At 37.4% G+C, this 18908-nt stretch overlaps 1 protein-coding gene across 5 annotated transcripts in view; it reads left to right on the forward strand.

The window, feature by feature from the left end:
- MIX23 (mitochondrial matrix import factor 23) overlaps positions 1-18908 on the forward strand; it is a 23648-nt gene continuing 4740 nt past the window's right edge. Inside the window, exons 1-4 of one of the 5 annotated variants that reach the window (XM_057545712.1) lie at positions 11-92; positions 895-1102; positions 9942-10067; positions 14788-14934. In XM_057545712.1, coding sequence (XP_057401695.1) covers positions 9957-10067; positions 14788-14934 — 258 coding nt within the window. In that variant the 5' untranslated portion in view covers positions 11-92; positions 895-1102; positions 9942-9956. The other 4 variants (XM_057545710.1, XM_057545713.1, XM_057545714.1 and 1 more) reach the window with 4 other exon arrangements.

The raw sequence follows: 18908 nt of genomic DNA on the forward strand, positions 1-18908 counted from the left end.
GCGGTGATTGGCTCGCGGCGGGGGCCTCGTGGTTGTCCAATATGGCGGCGCCCAGTGGCGGTGTGAGCTGTGAGGAGTTCGCCGAGTTCCAGGTGATGGGGTTTTCCTCACGCGGCGGGCGTGCCCTTCCTTTCGTCCCCGGACCCTGTTCCCTACTCTGGCCTGGGAGGGAGTGCGGACCAGTTGTGGCAAAAGGGGATATTTCAAAACTCCTTTTTCGAGCCATTGGAGGTCATGGGGGCGCGGGCTTGGCCTTAGGGAGCGAGGCTGCTGCCTTGGGGTCATGGCTCTCCCTGCGCCTCCCAGGCCTTGAGTAACTGCACCCAGAAACTCCAGTGGTTCCTCGGTGGCAAAGCCGAGTCCGGCCGGGTGGGTAAGGATTGCAACAACCATTTAGCCATTCTCTGAACTCAGTTCTTAGTCTCTGTCATTCCCCTCCTGTTTTAAGCTGAGTATTTATAGGAGAGAAGAAAGTGAAGGAAAGCTTACTTACTTGATAAAACAAAACAAAAACATTGTACGAGTTTCACTGTTTTGATGGGTCAGAACGTTTGGAGGCTTGAAGGGTCGATTAATCCTAGTACCTGCGCTGGTGCTCTGCCTTCCCAACCATTAGAGAAAATGTAACATTTAAGAAAAAGGTTATGTCTTTTATATATTCAAACACCAGAGGTCTAGGGCTGATTATTAACCCACGAATTAAAGAACAGGGGGTCTGGATTTTGACGAAGTTGCTATGAAAGTTATCTGTTCCAATGTAAGCATAAGTGCTGCTGTCTTGATAAGAGTGTTGAATTTAAAAATAATGAAAAATGTATTTTCTAAAGATAATGAAAAATCATTTCACGTATCACTGACCTCTGTAGTAAGCTTTGTGCTTGCATCCGTTTTTAGGGAGTGATATTCTTGAAGATAATCTCAACAGATTGAATTATTTGACAAACATCATTTGGTCAAAGAAGTTTCTGTGGAGTCTTTCCAGCATTATATACACCCTTTTCACCACTTCAGCTGCGCAGATTAGATCAACACAACAGCAGCAGACTTCAAATGTGATCAAAGTGCCTAACAAATACAAATATTTGTAAAAATCTTAAATAAGGTAGAAAAAAGACTGTTGGATTCTAAGGTTAACCAGCCCATTAGTGGCCTTGGTCTTGTCACATTAGTCCTGTGATTTAACTTCGGTTAATGAGCTCAGATAATTGAGCAATGATAGCCTTAAAGTTTATCTGAAAGAACCCTGGTTAGGGAGTTGGATGTTCTGGGTTCTAGTACTACTTCTGCCATTAACAGCTTTGGGACCTTGAGCTAATCACCTGACCCCTTCCATAATTAACTTTTGAATCTGTAAAATAAGATTATGTTAAAAAAACATTTAAAATGGCTTCCATCTCTATAATTATTTAAATCTCTAAAACCAAATTTCAAAGGATCTCTTTGAGCTGTTGAAACATCCAACAGTGCTTAAAGAACACTTTCATTTTCTTTTGGAAGGTCAGATGAGATGTTGTAAGTGGGGCAAAAGCTAAACTGTCTTGCAGAACCATTTTATTCACAGAGATAATGTAAATTAAAAAGTCATAAAATGGATCTCATTAGTGAAACCTGGAGAAGTTTTTAGATTGTTTCTCTAGGACTTTTCCAAATGTGTGGTTTATAATGGAGAATACCCTGGGTTAAAAGTCAGAAGATCAGGTTTTCCAGAGCTGGCCTTGGCATATCATTTAACCTCATTATGAATGAGTATAAGAACATTTGCCCCTACTGCTTCAGAGGCATACAAATGTAAAAAAAAATGTATTTGAAAATGTAAAGTTTTAGTACAACATTTACATTTAAATGAATTTTGTAAAATTATAAACTGTAGTTAACTGGCACACTCACAAATTATTAATCAAAGTTTATGTTTTTTAGAGCTATGAAACCATTACATTTTGTATGTAGGTACCTTATATGTGAAAAGCACTGCACTGAATACTGTGGAAGAGAAACAGAAAATTGTGTACTTTTTATTATAAAGATTTAGGTACTTTTTCCCCAGAATTTTATTATGAAGATGTTCAAACACTGTAGAAAGTTCAAAGAATTTTACAATGAATACTCATGTACCCACTGTGTAGGTTCTACAGTGATTCACTATATTTACTAAATCACATACCATCCTTCAATGTATCCATCAATCCACCTTTTTTATTTTTAATTTTTGATGCATTTCAAAGTAAGTTGCTACCTCATCACTGTGTCCTCATATGACTTCTTTGTGCACACAGAGGGAGAGAGATCTCTGGTTTCTCTTCCTCTTACAATGACACCAGTTCTATGGGATTAGTGTCCCACCCTTATGACATCATTTAACCTTAATTACCTCCCTAAAGGCCCTGTCTCCAAAAACAGTCACACTGGGTGTTAAGGCTTCAACATACCAAATTGGGGGCAGGAGGGGGGCCGAGGGGGAACACTGTTCAGTCCATAACAGAAACCTGCTAGGTATCAGGCACTTGGAGAGACTGAGTGGGCAGGATATAAAACAAGGAACTCAAGTGGGGATATAAAACGTGTAGAGGATATTTAGAATATGAACACAATGCTGTAACAGTTCAGAGAGAATTAAGTCAATAGATGGTAATTGATCTGTACCTGAGGTGGACAGAACCAGGGGAATTCTAGGTAGAAGGAATAGTATATAGGCAGAAAGTTTTATATATTGGGGGAGAGAAATAGCAAATTGCTGGAATTCAGAATTTGCACAGGTGCACATTGGGATTACACAAAAGATTGGAACCAGGTTATGAAAGGCCTTGAATGCCAAGTGTGAGGTTAGGGAGTCAGTGAGCAGAGGGGGTGAATTGATCAAAGAGATGTTTTAGGAAGATTTATTACCACGCCCACAGTCTTTGTTAGCACCCTATCATTTTTGCAATTAGCTTTGCTGTAGCTCTTCTTATCTTCAGTCATTGCTTTCTCTAATATATCTCCCCTTCAATCTAACCTCCATAATGCTATGGCTTCATACTGTTATCTTCTAAATTTTAGAATCTGAACCATGCATCTAATTTCAGGATTATATGACTAAGTCTAAACTACTTAACATGGCATACAAGTCCTTTTAAAATCCAATCCCAAAGTGCCTCTGCTTAGTTAGCTCTCACCACTGCCCGTATTCATACATACTTCTCTCTCCCCAACCCCTGCCACTTCCAATATACATTTGAACTCTGCTGTCCAGCCACATAGGCCTACTTTTCCCTGAACACATGATGTTTTGTCATTTCTGTGTGCTTTTTTTCCACTTGACACCCTGAAATCCCTTCTTCCTGACTCTATCTGAGACCCAGTTCATATATCACCTGAGCAAAATCAACTAAGTATTCCTAGAATGTTTAAGTCTTGGTATTTCTGGTAAGAATATTTATTTATTTACACACAATTGATTTTGAGTTGTTTGGTAATTAGGTACAGACTAAGTAGACTATTTTCTAGCATCAGTGATGGTATCTTTTGCAACATACGTAGCTGCTCTCTGTTCCCTTGCCTGCGAGTGCAGAGGACCGCACAGGACTCTGGCAGTTGCAGGCAAGTCTGTATTTCTAGCTTGGGGGAGGCACAGTGTGAGCATTGTTATAAAAATGGAGTTTGAGGAGCCAGAAAGAGCACCATGTGAATGGGATCTACTTCTGGGTACCTTCAGGCAGAGAGTGAGGAGAAGAAAGGTTAAGAAATTTCAGATCATTCTGTGGAGTACATTTTAATTTTACTGTCAAGTAATAGACCTTTTACCACCCCCCGTGTACTCTAAAAGCTTCCCAAAATAATAAAAAGAATTTATCTAAGGAGTAACCTTAGGAATAGAGTATAGTATAATTGCAGGGGCAGTAGAAAATTTTCTCCACCCCTCCCTGCTGCTAGATATGGTCAGTCCTTCAGTACTGAAATTGCCTTCCAAGAGGGTGAGATTTTCACCCCACAGTTAAAGGTAATCCATAAAATGCAATTCCAAGGTAAGTGCCTGAATAACTTTAAAGGGTTAGCCTAAAGTTAGAGATTCATGATATATCAGAATTTCTTGTTTTGAGGAGAATGAAAGGAGAAGCTGGAGGCACTACAAAGTTTGGAGAGTTATCTTCTGCTGTTCTTTGACACTTAGAAGCTGATTAGGGTTCCAGCTCCTATACAAAGATGTAGTCTTCAGAGAGCCACTGAACTGTGTATATTTCTGTATTATCTCTGTGGACTTGTGTTGCAGTTTGTTGTATGCTATCTGCTCAGGGGTGTCTTCTTTATATTTTCTTGGTGGATTTGTGAGAGAGAGGGTATGCCATTGGAGCTAAGTATCAAGTAGGTAGGTAGTAATTCCTTATGAATGATACGTATAGTTTAATGGCAGCACTTATGTGCCTGCATTAACCTTCATCTGCTCTCAGTCTGTGAGGGTACCTAAGCTTTTCTCTAGACCCCCTTGGAGTTGCCTTAAGAGCCCTGGCACCTTTTGTACTGTAAAGAAATTTGTGCCTAGTGAGGTAGTTTATAGTTCTTTTCCTTCTCCTTTTGCAATTTTGAAAGAAATTCCTTCCTGAGCCTTACCCCCTTTTCCCCCTTATCTTTAGCTTTCCTAGTATCTTTTCTGTGATATTTAGAAGTAGCTTACAGTTCTCAGCAATTCCTGAACAAGTGCACTATCAGTTTGTCATTATATTATCTCGAATTCAACACTGTCCAGTAGAGCTTTCTGTGATGGTGGAAATTTGTGCTGTCCAATATGGTAGCCACTAGCAATATGTGGCTCTTGAGCACTTGAAATGTAGCTCGTGCAATTGAAAAATTTTGATTAAAATAACCTCATTTTATTTAGAGGTTAGATTAGATAGAGGTTATTTAGATAGCTGGTGTCTTTCATATTAAAAGCCAAGCTCTAGATCATATATTGATTCTTTAGCACACAGAGAACTGATATATTTGAAAATTCACATTTGTAAGACTGAAATTGTTTGATTTATTACCTAGTTAATGCCAATAAATTCCCATTGCTGTAAGGAACTTAACAGTATGTCCAAATTGTTTTATTGGAGGGAAAGTTGGCTATATTGCTAATGATCAAACTCAAAACTAGTTAAAGTTCCAAGTAAATCAAAACTCTAGGAAATGATATAATCTTTCACCTGCATCAGTCTCCTAACTAACCTCTTTGCATCTACTCTTGTTTCTCTCTAATCCATTTTCCACTTTAATTCTTTAACTTTAACTTAGGCAATCATTTCAGAATACAAATCAGATCATGTAACTCCACTGTATTTAAACACTTCATTGGTTCCCTGTTGCTTTCAGGAAAAAGACTAAAATCCTATAACATGATCTGTAATGGTGGACCTCATTTTACACCATGCTTTCTCTTATTCTCTGTACTTAAGCCACATTAACTTTTCAGTCCATTAAACACTCTATTTAAATGACTCTTGTGAAATCACCCATAGTTTCCATCCTGCTAAATCTAAAAAGTTAATTTCTGTCCACATCTTTATTGACTTCCTAGTAACATTCAACACAGTTGACCGTTTCCTCCTTGAAACCTTTCTTCTTCTGACTTCTGTGACATCTCAGTCTTTCTCCTGTAGTTTTTTTTTTTTTTTTAAAGAATTTCACTTATTTATTTATTTATTTATCTATTTTTGGCTGTGTTGGGTCTTCGTTTCTGTGCGAGAGCTTTCTCCAGTTGCGGCGAGCGGGGACCACTCTTCATCGCGGTGCGTGGGCCTCTCACTATCGCGGCCTCTCTTGTTGCAGAGCACAGGCTCCAGACGCGCAGGCTCAGTAGTTGTGGCTCACGGGCCCAGTTGCTCCGCGGCATGTGGGATCTTCCCAGACCAGGGCTCGAACCCGTGTCCCCTGCATTGGCAGGCAGACTCTCAACCACTGCGCCACCAGGGAAGCCCCTCTCCTGTAGTTTTAAATGCTAGAGTTCCTTCTTGATCGTTAACCCCCTTTATTCCCTACAGTCTCCCTCAATGATCTCTTCTTGTTTTATGGCTTTAAAAACATTAATTTGGGGAATTCCCTGGCAGTCCAGTTGTTAGGACTCCAAGCTCTCACTGCTGAGGGCCCAGGTTCAATCCCTGGTCAGGGAATGAAGATCCCGCAAGCCGTGCAGCATAAATAAATAAACAAATAAATAAATATTTGTTAATATACCTTCAGCCCAGTTCAGTGTCAGACTGGTATATTCAACTTTCTGCTTAACTTTTTTACTCATATCTAACAGGCATCTCAAACTTAACATGTCCAAAACAGAATTTTTTAAAAAAACTATTATGCAAAATTTCAAATTTCACAAAAGGAGAGAGAGTACCATGAATCCCTGTGTACTCATCTTTCAGTTCCAACAATCAGTTCATGGCCACTCTTGTTTCATTTATATACTGCCATTTTCCCCATCCTAACCAGATTATTTTGAAGCACATCCCAGGTAGATCTTTTGTTCTGTAAATATTTCAGTCTTTATTTCTAAAAGATTACAATTTTAAACAATACCGGTGTCACAAACAATTAACAATAATCCTAAATGTAAAATATCCTGTGAGTCAGAATAGGATCTTGATCTTCCCACTCCTTCCAAATCTTTTCCTCTCCCAGTCTCTCCCCACCATTAATTAATGAATCTACCATCCATTCAGTTGCTCAGGTCTCAAACCTAAACGTCATTCTGTTTTCTTTTCTCATCCTCCAACACCAATTCATCAGCAAGTCCTATCAGCTCTCTCTTCAAAATATATCCTGAATCCAACTTCTTCTCCCTGATTCCACTGCTACCTCTTCTTTGTCTCTTGCCTAGACCACCATAATAGTCTGCTGAATGATCACCCTGTTTCCATTCTCCACATAGCAGTCGAAGTTATCTTTTAAAAAATTAATCGTTGTATCATTCCCTTGCCTAAAACCCTGTTTCCTTTAGGAAAAAACCCTTAATTGTTTCTGTTGTCTCTACTGTCCTTTATTTTCTCCTCAGCTCTGATCTCACCTAATACCACTCTTTCCCTTATTCACTTCCAGCCCACTTGCCTTCTTTTAGTTCTTCAAACATCCCCAAGTTTGTTCTTGCCTCTTAATTTCTGACTTGTTCCCCCAGATGTCCTTTTGGTTGGCTTATTTATATCATTCAGATCTCAGCTCAAATGTTATGTCCTGGAGAGGCCTTCCTTGATCTCCCTATCTAAAGTATTAGCCCCTCAGCCCCACCTAGTCATTCTTCATCCCATTACCAGTTTTCTTTTTTGTAGTACTTTTCAGTACTGAAATTATCTCATTTATTGGGGTACTTGTTTATTGTCTCTCTCCCCCTCTGAGAATTTAGCTCCATAAGAGCAAGGGCCTTTTCTATTTTATTCACCATTATAGCCCTGGTGTTTAGAATGGTGCCTAACCATTAGACATTAGTATTTTTTGAATGAAGAGTGAGTTAATGAATCAACTCTGTGGTCTCTCTAATTGCTACATATGTTTAAAGAAGAAAGATTGCTGAGGACTCTCAGTCAAGGAAAGCTTTATCTAAAAGGTATAATGTAAGCCTTGGCCTCAGGATCAGTTCGATTTAGATAGAGGGAAAGAAGAGAGGTTTTAAAGGTTTTTTTTGTTTTTGTTTCAATAGGCAAGTTGTAGGAGGTAAAGTTGGCAAGGAAGGTCCCTGTTTGCTACTTACCTATTTTTTGACTCTAAATAGTACTGCCGCTGTTTGTTTGAAATTTGCCACTTACTGACATTATATATCCTCTACTGTACATAAAACATTATTTAAAGTGGTGGTTGCTTAGTGAATATGTTGAGATTATCCCCTAAGAATTCCAGTTTACAGAGAATCTTGATACTATTGACAAAAATAGAAAGATACAAGAAGAGGGGATAAGGTAGTGAAGTTGGTTTTAGGTCTGATGTTTGCCTGTTTTTATTAGTCTAAATTATGAGCCTTCTACAAGCTGTTTTACTTCTAGATTGGGTTCTAGAAAAGGGCATTAAATTACTAATTAAAGATTAATAGCCTGATAGGAATAGAATCTAGGCTGCAGACAGACTGAATGGCCTAAATGGTTATTATAATTGGAAACACCTAGCTGTTAATTATGAGGGAAATGGTCAAATAAGTTGTGATACCTCCACAGAATAGAATATTTATGCACCTATTAAAAATGTCTTCAAGGTAACAAGGGCAGAATGCTCATAATTCCATAAAGTAAAACTTTTAAATGTTATATAATACCTCAATTTGATAAAAATATTTGCAGATATGTATAGAAAAAACTGAACACAACATTGTAAAGCAACCATACTCCAATAAAAATTAATTAAAAAAAAAACCAAAGGGACATCTTATTAATAATGGTTAACTATGGATGATTCTATTGTCTTTAAATTTTGTTCTAATTTTTCCAAAATGATTGTGTAATACTTTAATCATAATAAAAGTTTATTTTAACAAATGGATGATACAGCATAGGGAATATAGCCAATATTTTATAATAACTTTAAATTTAGTATAATCTATAAAAATGCTGAATCATTACATTGTATGTTTGAAATTAATATAATATTGTAAATCAACTATAATTCAATAAAAAAGAATAAATGGTAACTATAACTTATTCACAATCATATGATTAAATAATGTATGCAAATCGCACTCCTGCCAATTTTCAGATTAAAAGCTGTCATTTTTAATATGACCAAAAAAAATGGATGAAAGGAATGAAGAAGTTGATTTCAGTGATGGATTTAAGTTTGGCAAAGAAATAGGTTCATATGTTGAAGGAAGTAGAGGATCAAGCAAAGATGCTTTTAATACACATTAATATTAAATGTTAACTTCCTGGATGTTTTCAATAAATATAGTCCTAGTATTATACACTTCTGTTTTCTTAATGATTTTTCTGTGATTGTGTTTTGTTTTGTTTTGTGGGGCCGGGGTGAGGTAAGGGTGGATTAAAAGAGAAAGAAAGGGGTGTACTACTAGAAACCTTTTCTAGAGTTTATATCATCTGCAGACAGAAGGTAGCTGATGCCCAGCCTTTGTCTAGTGACAAGTGAAAAGAAGTACCCTAATCAAAATGTGGGGAGAAGGGACTATGCACCTATTAAATTATGCTGTGTTGGTATACTCATCAGGGTATTTCTAAGTTCCCTGCCCTTTTGGTATTATTTTTATTTTGATTGGGTTTTGAGAGTTGGACCCTTTTTTAGAGGGGAGAGATCCTTGGGAAATGTGAACTTGGGTAACTGAGAAAAGGTAAAACTACTTGTTCTATGAACAAGAAAGCCACAAAGAGATTTGATTCCTTTTCTAGCAGTATACTTTATTTTTGTTACAAAAATAATACACAATCATAGTAAAAAACTAAAAAACAAAAAGTCTGAAAGGAAAAAAGACTTGAAAGGATATAGATTAATGTCTGCACGTTAATCACTGCTGATGGTTTCTTGTGTATCTTTCTAGAAAATTTCTGTCTAGCACCACATTTTAGAATGATAGACAAAGAGGGAACAGAGTAAGCAATGACGCTGGATTGTTTTGGACCAGTTGAGGTAATCAAATTCAGTAGAATCCTTTATTGGCTGTATGCTGGAGATGGAAAGAACACACAGTGTTTGCTAAGCACCGTGCCAGCGCATGGGGTTTACAAATGAATGAAACGATCTTTACACTTAAGATGATCACAGTGGGACCAAGGAAAGAGTTGTGCCAATCGTTAGAATTACTATTACATAACCTACCTCTCATACTTGTAAAAAAGATTTTTCTGTGGTTGCACTATATATAGTGTGGTTTCCCCACTCCTAATTCACAGGGTTGTAACATATCCAAGAGCTTTATTTATTTACTTAGTTTTGCTTAAATGGTCTTTTTTTAACCACTTAACTTTCCATTCAAGTTACTATTCTTTTATTTTAAATATATATAGGAATTACTCAAGGTGATGAGGACGATTGATGACAGAATAGTACATGAATTAAACACTACGGTTCCAACAGCTTCCTTTGCAGGGAAAATTGATGCCAGCCAAACCTGTAAACAACTTTATGAGTCTGTAAGTGTACCTTTTGAGTCTTTTCTTTTGTGCTTCCTTTATGCTTTTCTCTGTAGGCAAAATAAGAAAACAATTGACATACAATTAAACTGTGGATACAAGAATGGAATCTTCATGTTTTCTTGCCCACACCTGAGGGTGTATATAGGTTTTGATCCGGTTTCTACAAACTAAAGAAAATGTGTGATCTTAAGCACAAGTCTGGGAAGAGGCAGTTCTAAGGAATTAAAGCAGCCTTTTTTTGACCCCCTCGTGAGCAGCCTTTAACTAAGGAAAGCTTATGCTTCAAGGAATGAAGGAGAAAGTGAAACAGTCAAGTACAATAAAACAGTGAAACAAGAGCAGGGTCTTTGAATGAATCAATCTTAAGAAGCTAGACACCTGATATAAGGAAGAATTAAAACCCTTCACACTTTTTATCAATATATCTTCTATCTTCCCTCACTCATCAGGAAGGGGAAAAGAAGCATTTGGCAGGAGAGACGGAAAAGCCACAGATAAATTGTCCTTTTCTGAGGCTTTGGTTTCTCAAGTATATATTTTTTCATTGCCTCTTAAAGATCCCCTTTATTTCTCTTTTTTAATTTCTAAAAGTGAAAGGAAATAACGATGGAGCTAGGCATTTTTTATAGCTTATATTTTTCTCATTAATTTGGAAGCTGATGTTCAAATGGCATTTGCTTTTTTAGGCTCTACCACAAGATTACTGTATTACTTAAAATCTAAAGTCCATTTCTCAATTATGAAAAAAAAAATCAGTTTTGGATAAACTTACTCATATCACTTAAATTCAAAGCATTAACTGCTGATATTTTTTTCTGCTTTTATGTGAAAGTATGTTACTTTGTTGAGTGCTCAGGTAATTCTTGTGGCTTCATAAAATTGCAAGGATGGGGGCTTTAAGGAGTAGACTCCAATATTGGGATAGAGACCATGGGTCCAAGGCCTAATTTAGTATGAGGTTGTTCGACAGTTCACTTAGTTTCTCTGGGTAGCTCTGTCCAAAGAACTATTGACAGAAGTTTGTAATGGCTTTAGTGATCCACCTCACTACCCATATATATATTTAATCTCTATAATCTATTTAATTGTTTCCATTTAGAATCTTTTAACCTAGAGGTTTATAGTATAGCAATTAACAACATGGATTCCAGATCTAGATTAAATCTCACCTCTGCTACTTCCTAGCTGGGTGACCTTGAAATAACCTCTGAGTCAGTTTCCTTATTTGTAAAATAGTATCAGAAAAGTATCTGGTCAATTGTTAGAGGATTAAATGAGTTAATATAAAGTGCTTACTGTACTAAATGTTTTACATATAAATGCTTGCTGCTTCTCTTATTGTTGTTATTATTTCTTATTCCTTTGTTGAACCAGGATAAACTGGCATGCTAAATTTGGAACCTTTCTGTTTTAGATATTCTTGTGTATGTGTTTGGGTTTTTCTCCATCTGTATTCTAGAGGGATCCAGCAACATGAACGTATGTAAAGGATTATTTGTCTAGTAGCTTTGTTCCAGGGGTCGAGCCTGCAGTAGAGTACCCATGCTAACAAGTACCACTGAGTTCCCTTAGATATTGTCTCAGTTAAGAAGTGGAACTCTGTGACATGTCCAAGTTGTTTATGGTCACCCTGACTGTCTTTAGTCCCTGACCCTTCCTTCTATAGTCGATGAAGGAATATTTGCACTCTCTAATGATAATACTTCTTCATAGGAGAAGATCAGCAAAGTTATTATAAAGCACTGATTTTAGAAATTCCAAATCTTAAATGTATAGTCTTAGTAAAACTGAAATAATTTCAGTAAGATTCCCTTATTAGAGCATATTCCCTCAATATATGAAGTTTTCCTAGCTTTACATTATTTATTGTTTAGTTTCAAGATAAACATAAAAATCAATACGGAACAATTAAAAAGTCTATGAACTTGGAACAGTGCTTTACAAATGCAGAACTGTTACCGGTGTCATAATGATTGATTTATAGTAATTCTTAAAGCTATCTCTTTAATATAATGAACTTTTGGACTATATGTTTAAAAAGTATGCTTCTTACATCATTTTGTCAGAAGTTCTGGAGGAAGATTTAAAACACAAAAAATGCCGTGACAAAAACTTATTAACTTTTTTTGCAATTGAGGTATAGTTGATGTACAATATTATATAAGTTTCAGGTGTACAACATACTGATTCACAATATTTAAGTGTATTGCTTTTAATGATAGTTAAACTAAGGGTCATTGTTAGGATTCTAAAATGATGTTTGGGAAATTAGAATTTAGAGTTAATTTAGAATCAACCTTTGTTCTAGAAAGAAAAACACCAAAAAACTATAATCAGGAAAACGACATTCTGTTTCCCTTAAAGGCAAAAAGCATTACTTTAAAATAATGATTAAAAGGTAGTAGGTGAAAATTTCAGCCTAAAAGAAGTTCTCAAAGTTGTGGTAAAATAAAACTGGGAAGTCCTAGATATACCCCCTTTAGACTAGTTTTGAATCATTCTCCTGCCCCACCCCAAGTGTCTTCATTTCAAAATTGCTTACCCCAAATCAAAGGAAGTATGGTTATGATATGGTTATAGTTCAGGATTTTTCTCCTCTAACCAAAGTTTTACTTTACTGAGTTTCTTAATTTTATCTCAGTTCCTTTAATAAGCACTTTATGTATCAGAAATAATTCTCTTATGACCAAATCCTCAAGCATCTGATACTAGTGAGCTAATAAGCCTGGTTTCGTGTTATTTCTTCTCTGGTAGGCTTATGTCACGCCATCTGTTACTAGTTATCAAGCGTCCTCATTTCTTTGACATATATGTACAGAAAGAAGTCCATGCATATTCCTCTTGCATATGCTCTTAGTTTTGAATTTTATTGAAGGATGGTCATGAAAACGGACCACAATAATTGATAATACTGAGTAAAAGGTGACTTGCCCAGTAATTCCTGTTCACATAGGAGTGAGTTCACAGTGGGGCTAATCTGAAGGAAAAGTAAGCAGGTGAGGGTAGGAGGGTAGTCTGCATCTAGAAGTGTATCCACAGGGAAGGGGCCAAGCTAAAGAGGGGAATAATGGAGGAAAGCCCAACCAAGGAAGGAAACTGCGTGGAGAGAGACCAAAAGAAAGATATTGAACATTTTAATAAAATGTACAAAATTTGAAATTGATTTTAAAATGCAGATAGAAAAATGAGAATATTGTGATAGACTTCTAGTTGGTACTAATGCTGTTTCACTAATTGCTGGGGGATTAGACAAAATATCAAAGTAATTAAATAGCATCTGACATCTGAGCAATGTATTGAGTCATGTTGCCTCTAACTTTTAGAGGTGGAAAGGATATTAGTGATTATTTACTCATAATCCATAATTTTCCAAAAGAAGAAACTGAAGCCTGTAACAGAAGCAGCATATTAGCTAATAAATATGGGCCTTGAGGCTGTCCTTGTGAACCCTAAATGTTACAATGAAAAAAATTAGCATATTAGAGAAATATACTATAGGTGGGATTAACATCTGTTAGGAAATTCCCTCCCTTCACATGGGTACAGCTTTTAACTAATGCACTTTTGGTATTCCCCTCTAGAAATATAAAGGTTTATTCTTTCCTGGTGTGTATTAGACCAGTAGTTCTCAACCACGGGGTCCCAATATGACCATTTAAGAGCTGTATTTCAAATAACTTATGAGGAATGCTTATAGAATGGTTGTTAGTCCCATATTTTATATAAAATATATATAATGGGTTATTTCTATACAGCCATCACTAGCATAGCATTGGGATATTCCCCCTTCAGAGGGAAGAAGGAATGATATAACATGATTAAATGGAGCAAGCCAACACTTAAATTTTAGTTGGAGGTGAACCACTGTTATTATGCACCATTAATTATAAAGACGATTGCATATTATTTTAGTATTTTGCTCTGTCTCCACCCCAAGTTTTTGGGGTATCTTCAGAATTTGGCTATGATCATGGGAGTATGTTTGAATTGAAACATGACTATCATAATTAATGAAACAAGGCAGAAAATAGATGCAAATTATTGTATTGGATTTGTTACATTAAGATGAAGGCTAATAAACAGTTGCTCTGTCGGGCATCCTTACTCTCTGTCAGCACACGCAATTGATGGAATCAGTGACCTCTACTTCATGTACAATTTTTCCTTGTTAGTACTTAAAGTTTAAAATCTTGAAAAGGGTTCTGTCTGACATAGGTAAATGTAGCATTCTTTGTTTTTCTTTATTGTAACTAAGAGCTTCTCTATATCACTTACTTTATAATTTTTTGCACTGTTGACAACATGAGGCTCAAAAAAAAATGAAAGGACAAAAAGAGAACAGCAATAGGAAGTGGCCCAGAAGGTGTGTGAGGGGTGGGTATAGGGTAGAGGAACACACAGATGCAAGAATGGGAGAGAAAGGAGTGTAGGGAGGAGACTGAGATGAAAAGCCCAGCACGAGGACTGCAGGAAGAGGAGCAGGAAGGCCTGGGAGCTAAGTGAGGAAGAAGACAAGCCAACCTCTTCAGTTTCACCCTCACAGCTGCTGCCTTTGAGCTGGCTCATTCAGCACAATCTTCTCTTCCATAGATTCAGTTTTTAAAAACTGTTTTAGAAAGTATTACGTTTCTGTAGCCTAAAAATTTTTTTTTAAAACACTGAAATGTGACAAATTGGTGTGATTTTTTTTTCTTATTTCCTTCTTTTGTTCTTTTAGTTGATGGCGGCTCATGCCAGTAGGGACCGAGTCATAAAAAACTGTATAGCTCAGACCTCATCAGTAGTAAAACAGCTCCGAGAGGAGAGAGAAAAGAATTTGGACAATTTAACGTTATTAAAGCAACTTAGAAAAGAACAGACAAAGGTAAGTTGAACAGGGTTTACATTTCTGAGGCAAGGTTTCCAAACTTAGCCTTCAAAATAAAGGCAGTTTTTTTTTTTTTTAATTTTATTTATTTATTTATTTATTTATTTATTTATTTTATTTATGGCTGTGTTGGGTCTTCGTTTCTGTGTGAGGGTTTTCTCTAGTTGTGGCAAGTGGGGGCCACTCCTCATTGCGGTGCGCAGGCCTCTCACTGTCGCGGCCTCTCTTGTTGTGGAGCACGGGCTCCAGACGCGCAGGCTCAGTAGTTGTGGCTCACGGGCCTAGCTGCTCTGTGGCATGTGGGATCTTCCCAGACCAGGGCTCGAACCCGTGTCCCCTGCATTGGCAGGCAGACTCTCACTGCGCCACCAGGGAAGCCCCTAAAGGCAGTTTTTAATATGAAAAATTCAGAGTAAGATATGGTTATTACTTAAAACAAAATGATCAGGAGACTAGTACTTCATTTTTAATGGGCTTTATTTTATTACATTTCAATACTAATTGGTAAATTAATGTGCATTTCATGAACGTGTGGAGTGTAGCAAGCTTTAGCTAAAAGAAGCATGTAATCATGTTATTTCCATTCCTTTATATATTCCACAGTTAAAGATACAAGGATTAATATAGACCAACACCACATCAAAAAATCTAGGGAAATCACATCTGTATCTACGTTTTGAGGCTTGACTTGAGAAGAAACGTTTTTTTAAATATATTTACATTTTGAAAATATTTACCTCTGGTTTCAGCTGTAGAAATCTGCTGAAATGTAATATAGATATTTAACTTCAGGATATTACCCTCTTCTGCCATAAAAATATAGTACTATTTAAATATAACCAGGGCCATCAGAGCCTCATTATGTTTATTTCTTTGCTGTGGAGAGGATGGTATGGGTCTTTGACTCTTTTCAGACTCTCCTTTGTTTCCACTTCATCTCCCATGCCCACCATTTTCCCTTTTAGGAGAACACCAAGTGTCCACTGAGTGCTATGTCAGAGCAAACTTTATTTTCCCTAAATCAGCCGTCATGTAGATGGGGTGTGGACCTCAGAGTAGAGTTAATGAAGCAGAGCTATTTCTTTATAGCCCTTAAACATGACACGTCAAGAAAACAGTTGAAATGTATGCCATATTTTATTTTGTGGACTGCGTTGCTGTCTTTTGAGGAGGGTGGGGGTGGGAGGGGGCCTTCAGGGGTAACTTTTTTTTTAATTTTTTATTTATTATTTATTTATTATTTTTATTTTTGGCTGTGTTGGGTCTTCGTTTCTGTGCGAGGGCTTTCTCCAGTTGCGGCAAGCGGGGGCCACTCTTCATCGCGGTGCGCGGGCCTCTCACTATCGCGGCCTGTCTTGTTGCGGAGCAGAGGCTCCAGACGCTCAGGCTCAGTAGTTGTGGCTCACAGGCCCAGTTGCTCCACGGCATGTGGGATCTTCCCAGACCAGGGCTCGAACCCGTGTCCCCTGCATTGGCAGGCAGATTCTCAACCACTGCGCCACCAGGGAAGCCCAGGGGTAACTTTTTATTCCGATACAATTTCAAACTTACAGAAAAGTTGCACGAACAGTACAAGGAACTCCCATATACCCTTTACCTATATTCACCTATTGTTTACATTTTGCTCCACCTGCTTTACAGTTCATTCTCTCTACTCTTCTTTCCCCCTCCATCCTTCCCTCCCTCTTTCCCTGTCTTCCTCCCCCTCCCCCATACACATTTTTTTTCCTTTACCATTTTGAGAATATGTTGGGCACATTATATTCCTTTACCCCTACATATGTTGGTTATTTCCTAAGAACAAGGGCTTTTTCTTACATGACCACTGTATAATTATCAAAATCATGTCTGTATTTTAAGATGGCTTAATAGGTAACTTACTGATCCTTACATGTCAGGTGACTGAAAATCCAGTGTGAGATGGAATCATGTTTTCATACTGAACAATTTGTGAAGTTTGCTCTTTGTTTAGTAGATGTAGCCAAACTTTGAAAAAGGGATCTTGCTGTCTCTCTCAAGCCTTTGTTCTTTTGCTGCACACAGGTGTGCACTTTCTTAGTCATCCCACTGATGCAGTGTGTCTCACTGGATACGGGATTCATCCACTGTCTTTGCTGTTCTCTTTGTTCATGACGACTGCTTCAGCCCTGTGTTCCACACCTGCTCATTCATCAGCCAGTGGTGGGTTCTTCAGACAGTGAACTTAGGCTGTAATGGTCATCTTAGCCTACCCTCCGTGTTGATGAAGGCTTATAGATAAATTATAGAAAGCTGGTTAAGATCTAGTTTTTTTTGGATTTTGTATTTGAACAGGCTCTTGAAGTATTGACAAAGGAAAGTGCAGGGCAGGGCTGTTAAATCAGAAACTGAAAAATCATTATTTGCAAATTAAGTCAGACAAAGAATAGAGTAACTCTTGTTAGCAGAGCGCAAAGTTCAAAAACCACTGAGTGTTTGGGAGTGATGTGTCACACAGTTTTGTCTGCCCTCTGTTCTACCCATATGCCTTTAGAGCCCAGCACAATCACTGCAAGGAGGAGTTTTAGAAACCAGCCAGTGAGTTTTGAAAGGCAGTTTTCTGGCCTGTGATATTGCATAGGACTAGAGTAGAAGTTAACCATGAGTAGTATTTAAGCAAATAAGGAAACTTGAATTTTTTTTTCAAGTTTGCTATGAAGATTATAGAATCAGAAAGAGACAGCTCTTGGAGATGTTCCAGCTCTACCTCTTCATTTTCTGTATATGGAAACAGACTTAGAGATACTGACATCCCCAGAGTCACAAGCTAGTAAGTGGTAGAACTGGGACTTTAACCCATCTCGTCTGACTCTAAATTCAGTCAGTGTTTTTTTACCTTAAGTTGTGACTAATAGTCAAATTCTGATTACTTTAGTGAACAATTTATTTACATACAGTGATGCCAGTCTGAAAGTTCCCAGTTCTTTACCTGAATCCTTACCTCAGAAAAAGCACATTCCTTGCTGGAACTATATACCTGCTGTCACCTCTTAGTAGCCTTTGAGAGGAAGTTTACCTGTTTAAGACCCAGAGCCTCAAAAACAGCCATCTCGGGACTTCCCTGGTGGCGCAGGGGTTAAGAATCCACCTGCCAAGGCAGGGGACACGGGTTCGAGCCCTGGTCCGGGAAGATCCCACATGCCGCGGAGCAACTAAGCCCGTGCTAATGAAGACCCAACACAGCCAAAAAGAAATAAATAAAATAAATTTATTTTAAAAAAAACACACAAAACAACCATCTCAAAGGTAGCATTTTGTTGTTGGCACTGAAATTGCATTAGAAGCTGGCTGTAATATCTGCGGTGTTCAAGAATAGAAAAAACATGGATTGTAAAGGCAGACAGCTCTAAAGAAATAATCCCATCTACCACTTGGAGGTTTTGTAACCTTGTAAATTAATTGTTCTGAAACTTCTGATTTTCAGTTTGTAAAATGGAATTGATACTTAGTAACTTCTTATATTTTCTTTTTTTGGTGAGGATTAAATTGTATAATATATGTAAGAGCTTGCATATTGACTGATAATGAAGTAGCAGTTTCTTTCCTTTTTGAGTCGCTGGGACTCCATATTTGTTATATTAATCCTCTTTACAATATCCCCCCAACCAGTGGTTTCCACCTTTTGTTTAACCAGTATTAACGGGGTTGGGGGTATCTACAGTCTTATGTGGCAGTGCATTCTCTTTTTGGACAATTGTAATTGTTCAGAGATTTTCTTACTTAGTGTGAAAATCTGTCTCCTTGTAACATGTAATTACTGATCCTTAATCTTCCCTCTGGATAAGTCTAAACCCATTTCTACACAACATCCCTTTAAATATTTGAGAGCGATTATGAATACTGTCTTAGTGGCCTGTTGTAACACTGTTCTTTAAAGTTGTTACTTTGGCAGAAAGTCCAGGCTCTGACAGAGCAGTGAAACTTTAATGATTTCTGGGTCGATATAACTGATT

This window comes from Balaenoptera acutorostrata, chromosome 4, assembly GCF_949987535.1.
Source record: "Balaenoptera acutorostrata chromosome 4, mBalAcu1.1, whole genome shotgun sequence".
NCBI lineage: Eukaryota > Metazoa > Chordata > Mammalia > Artiodactyla > Balaenopteridae > Balaenoptera > Balaenoptera acutorostrata.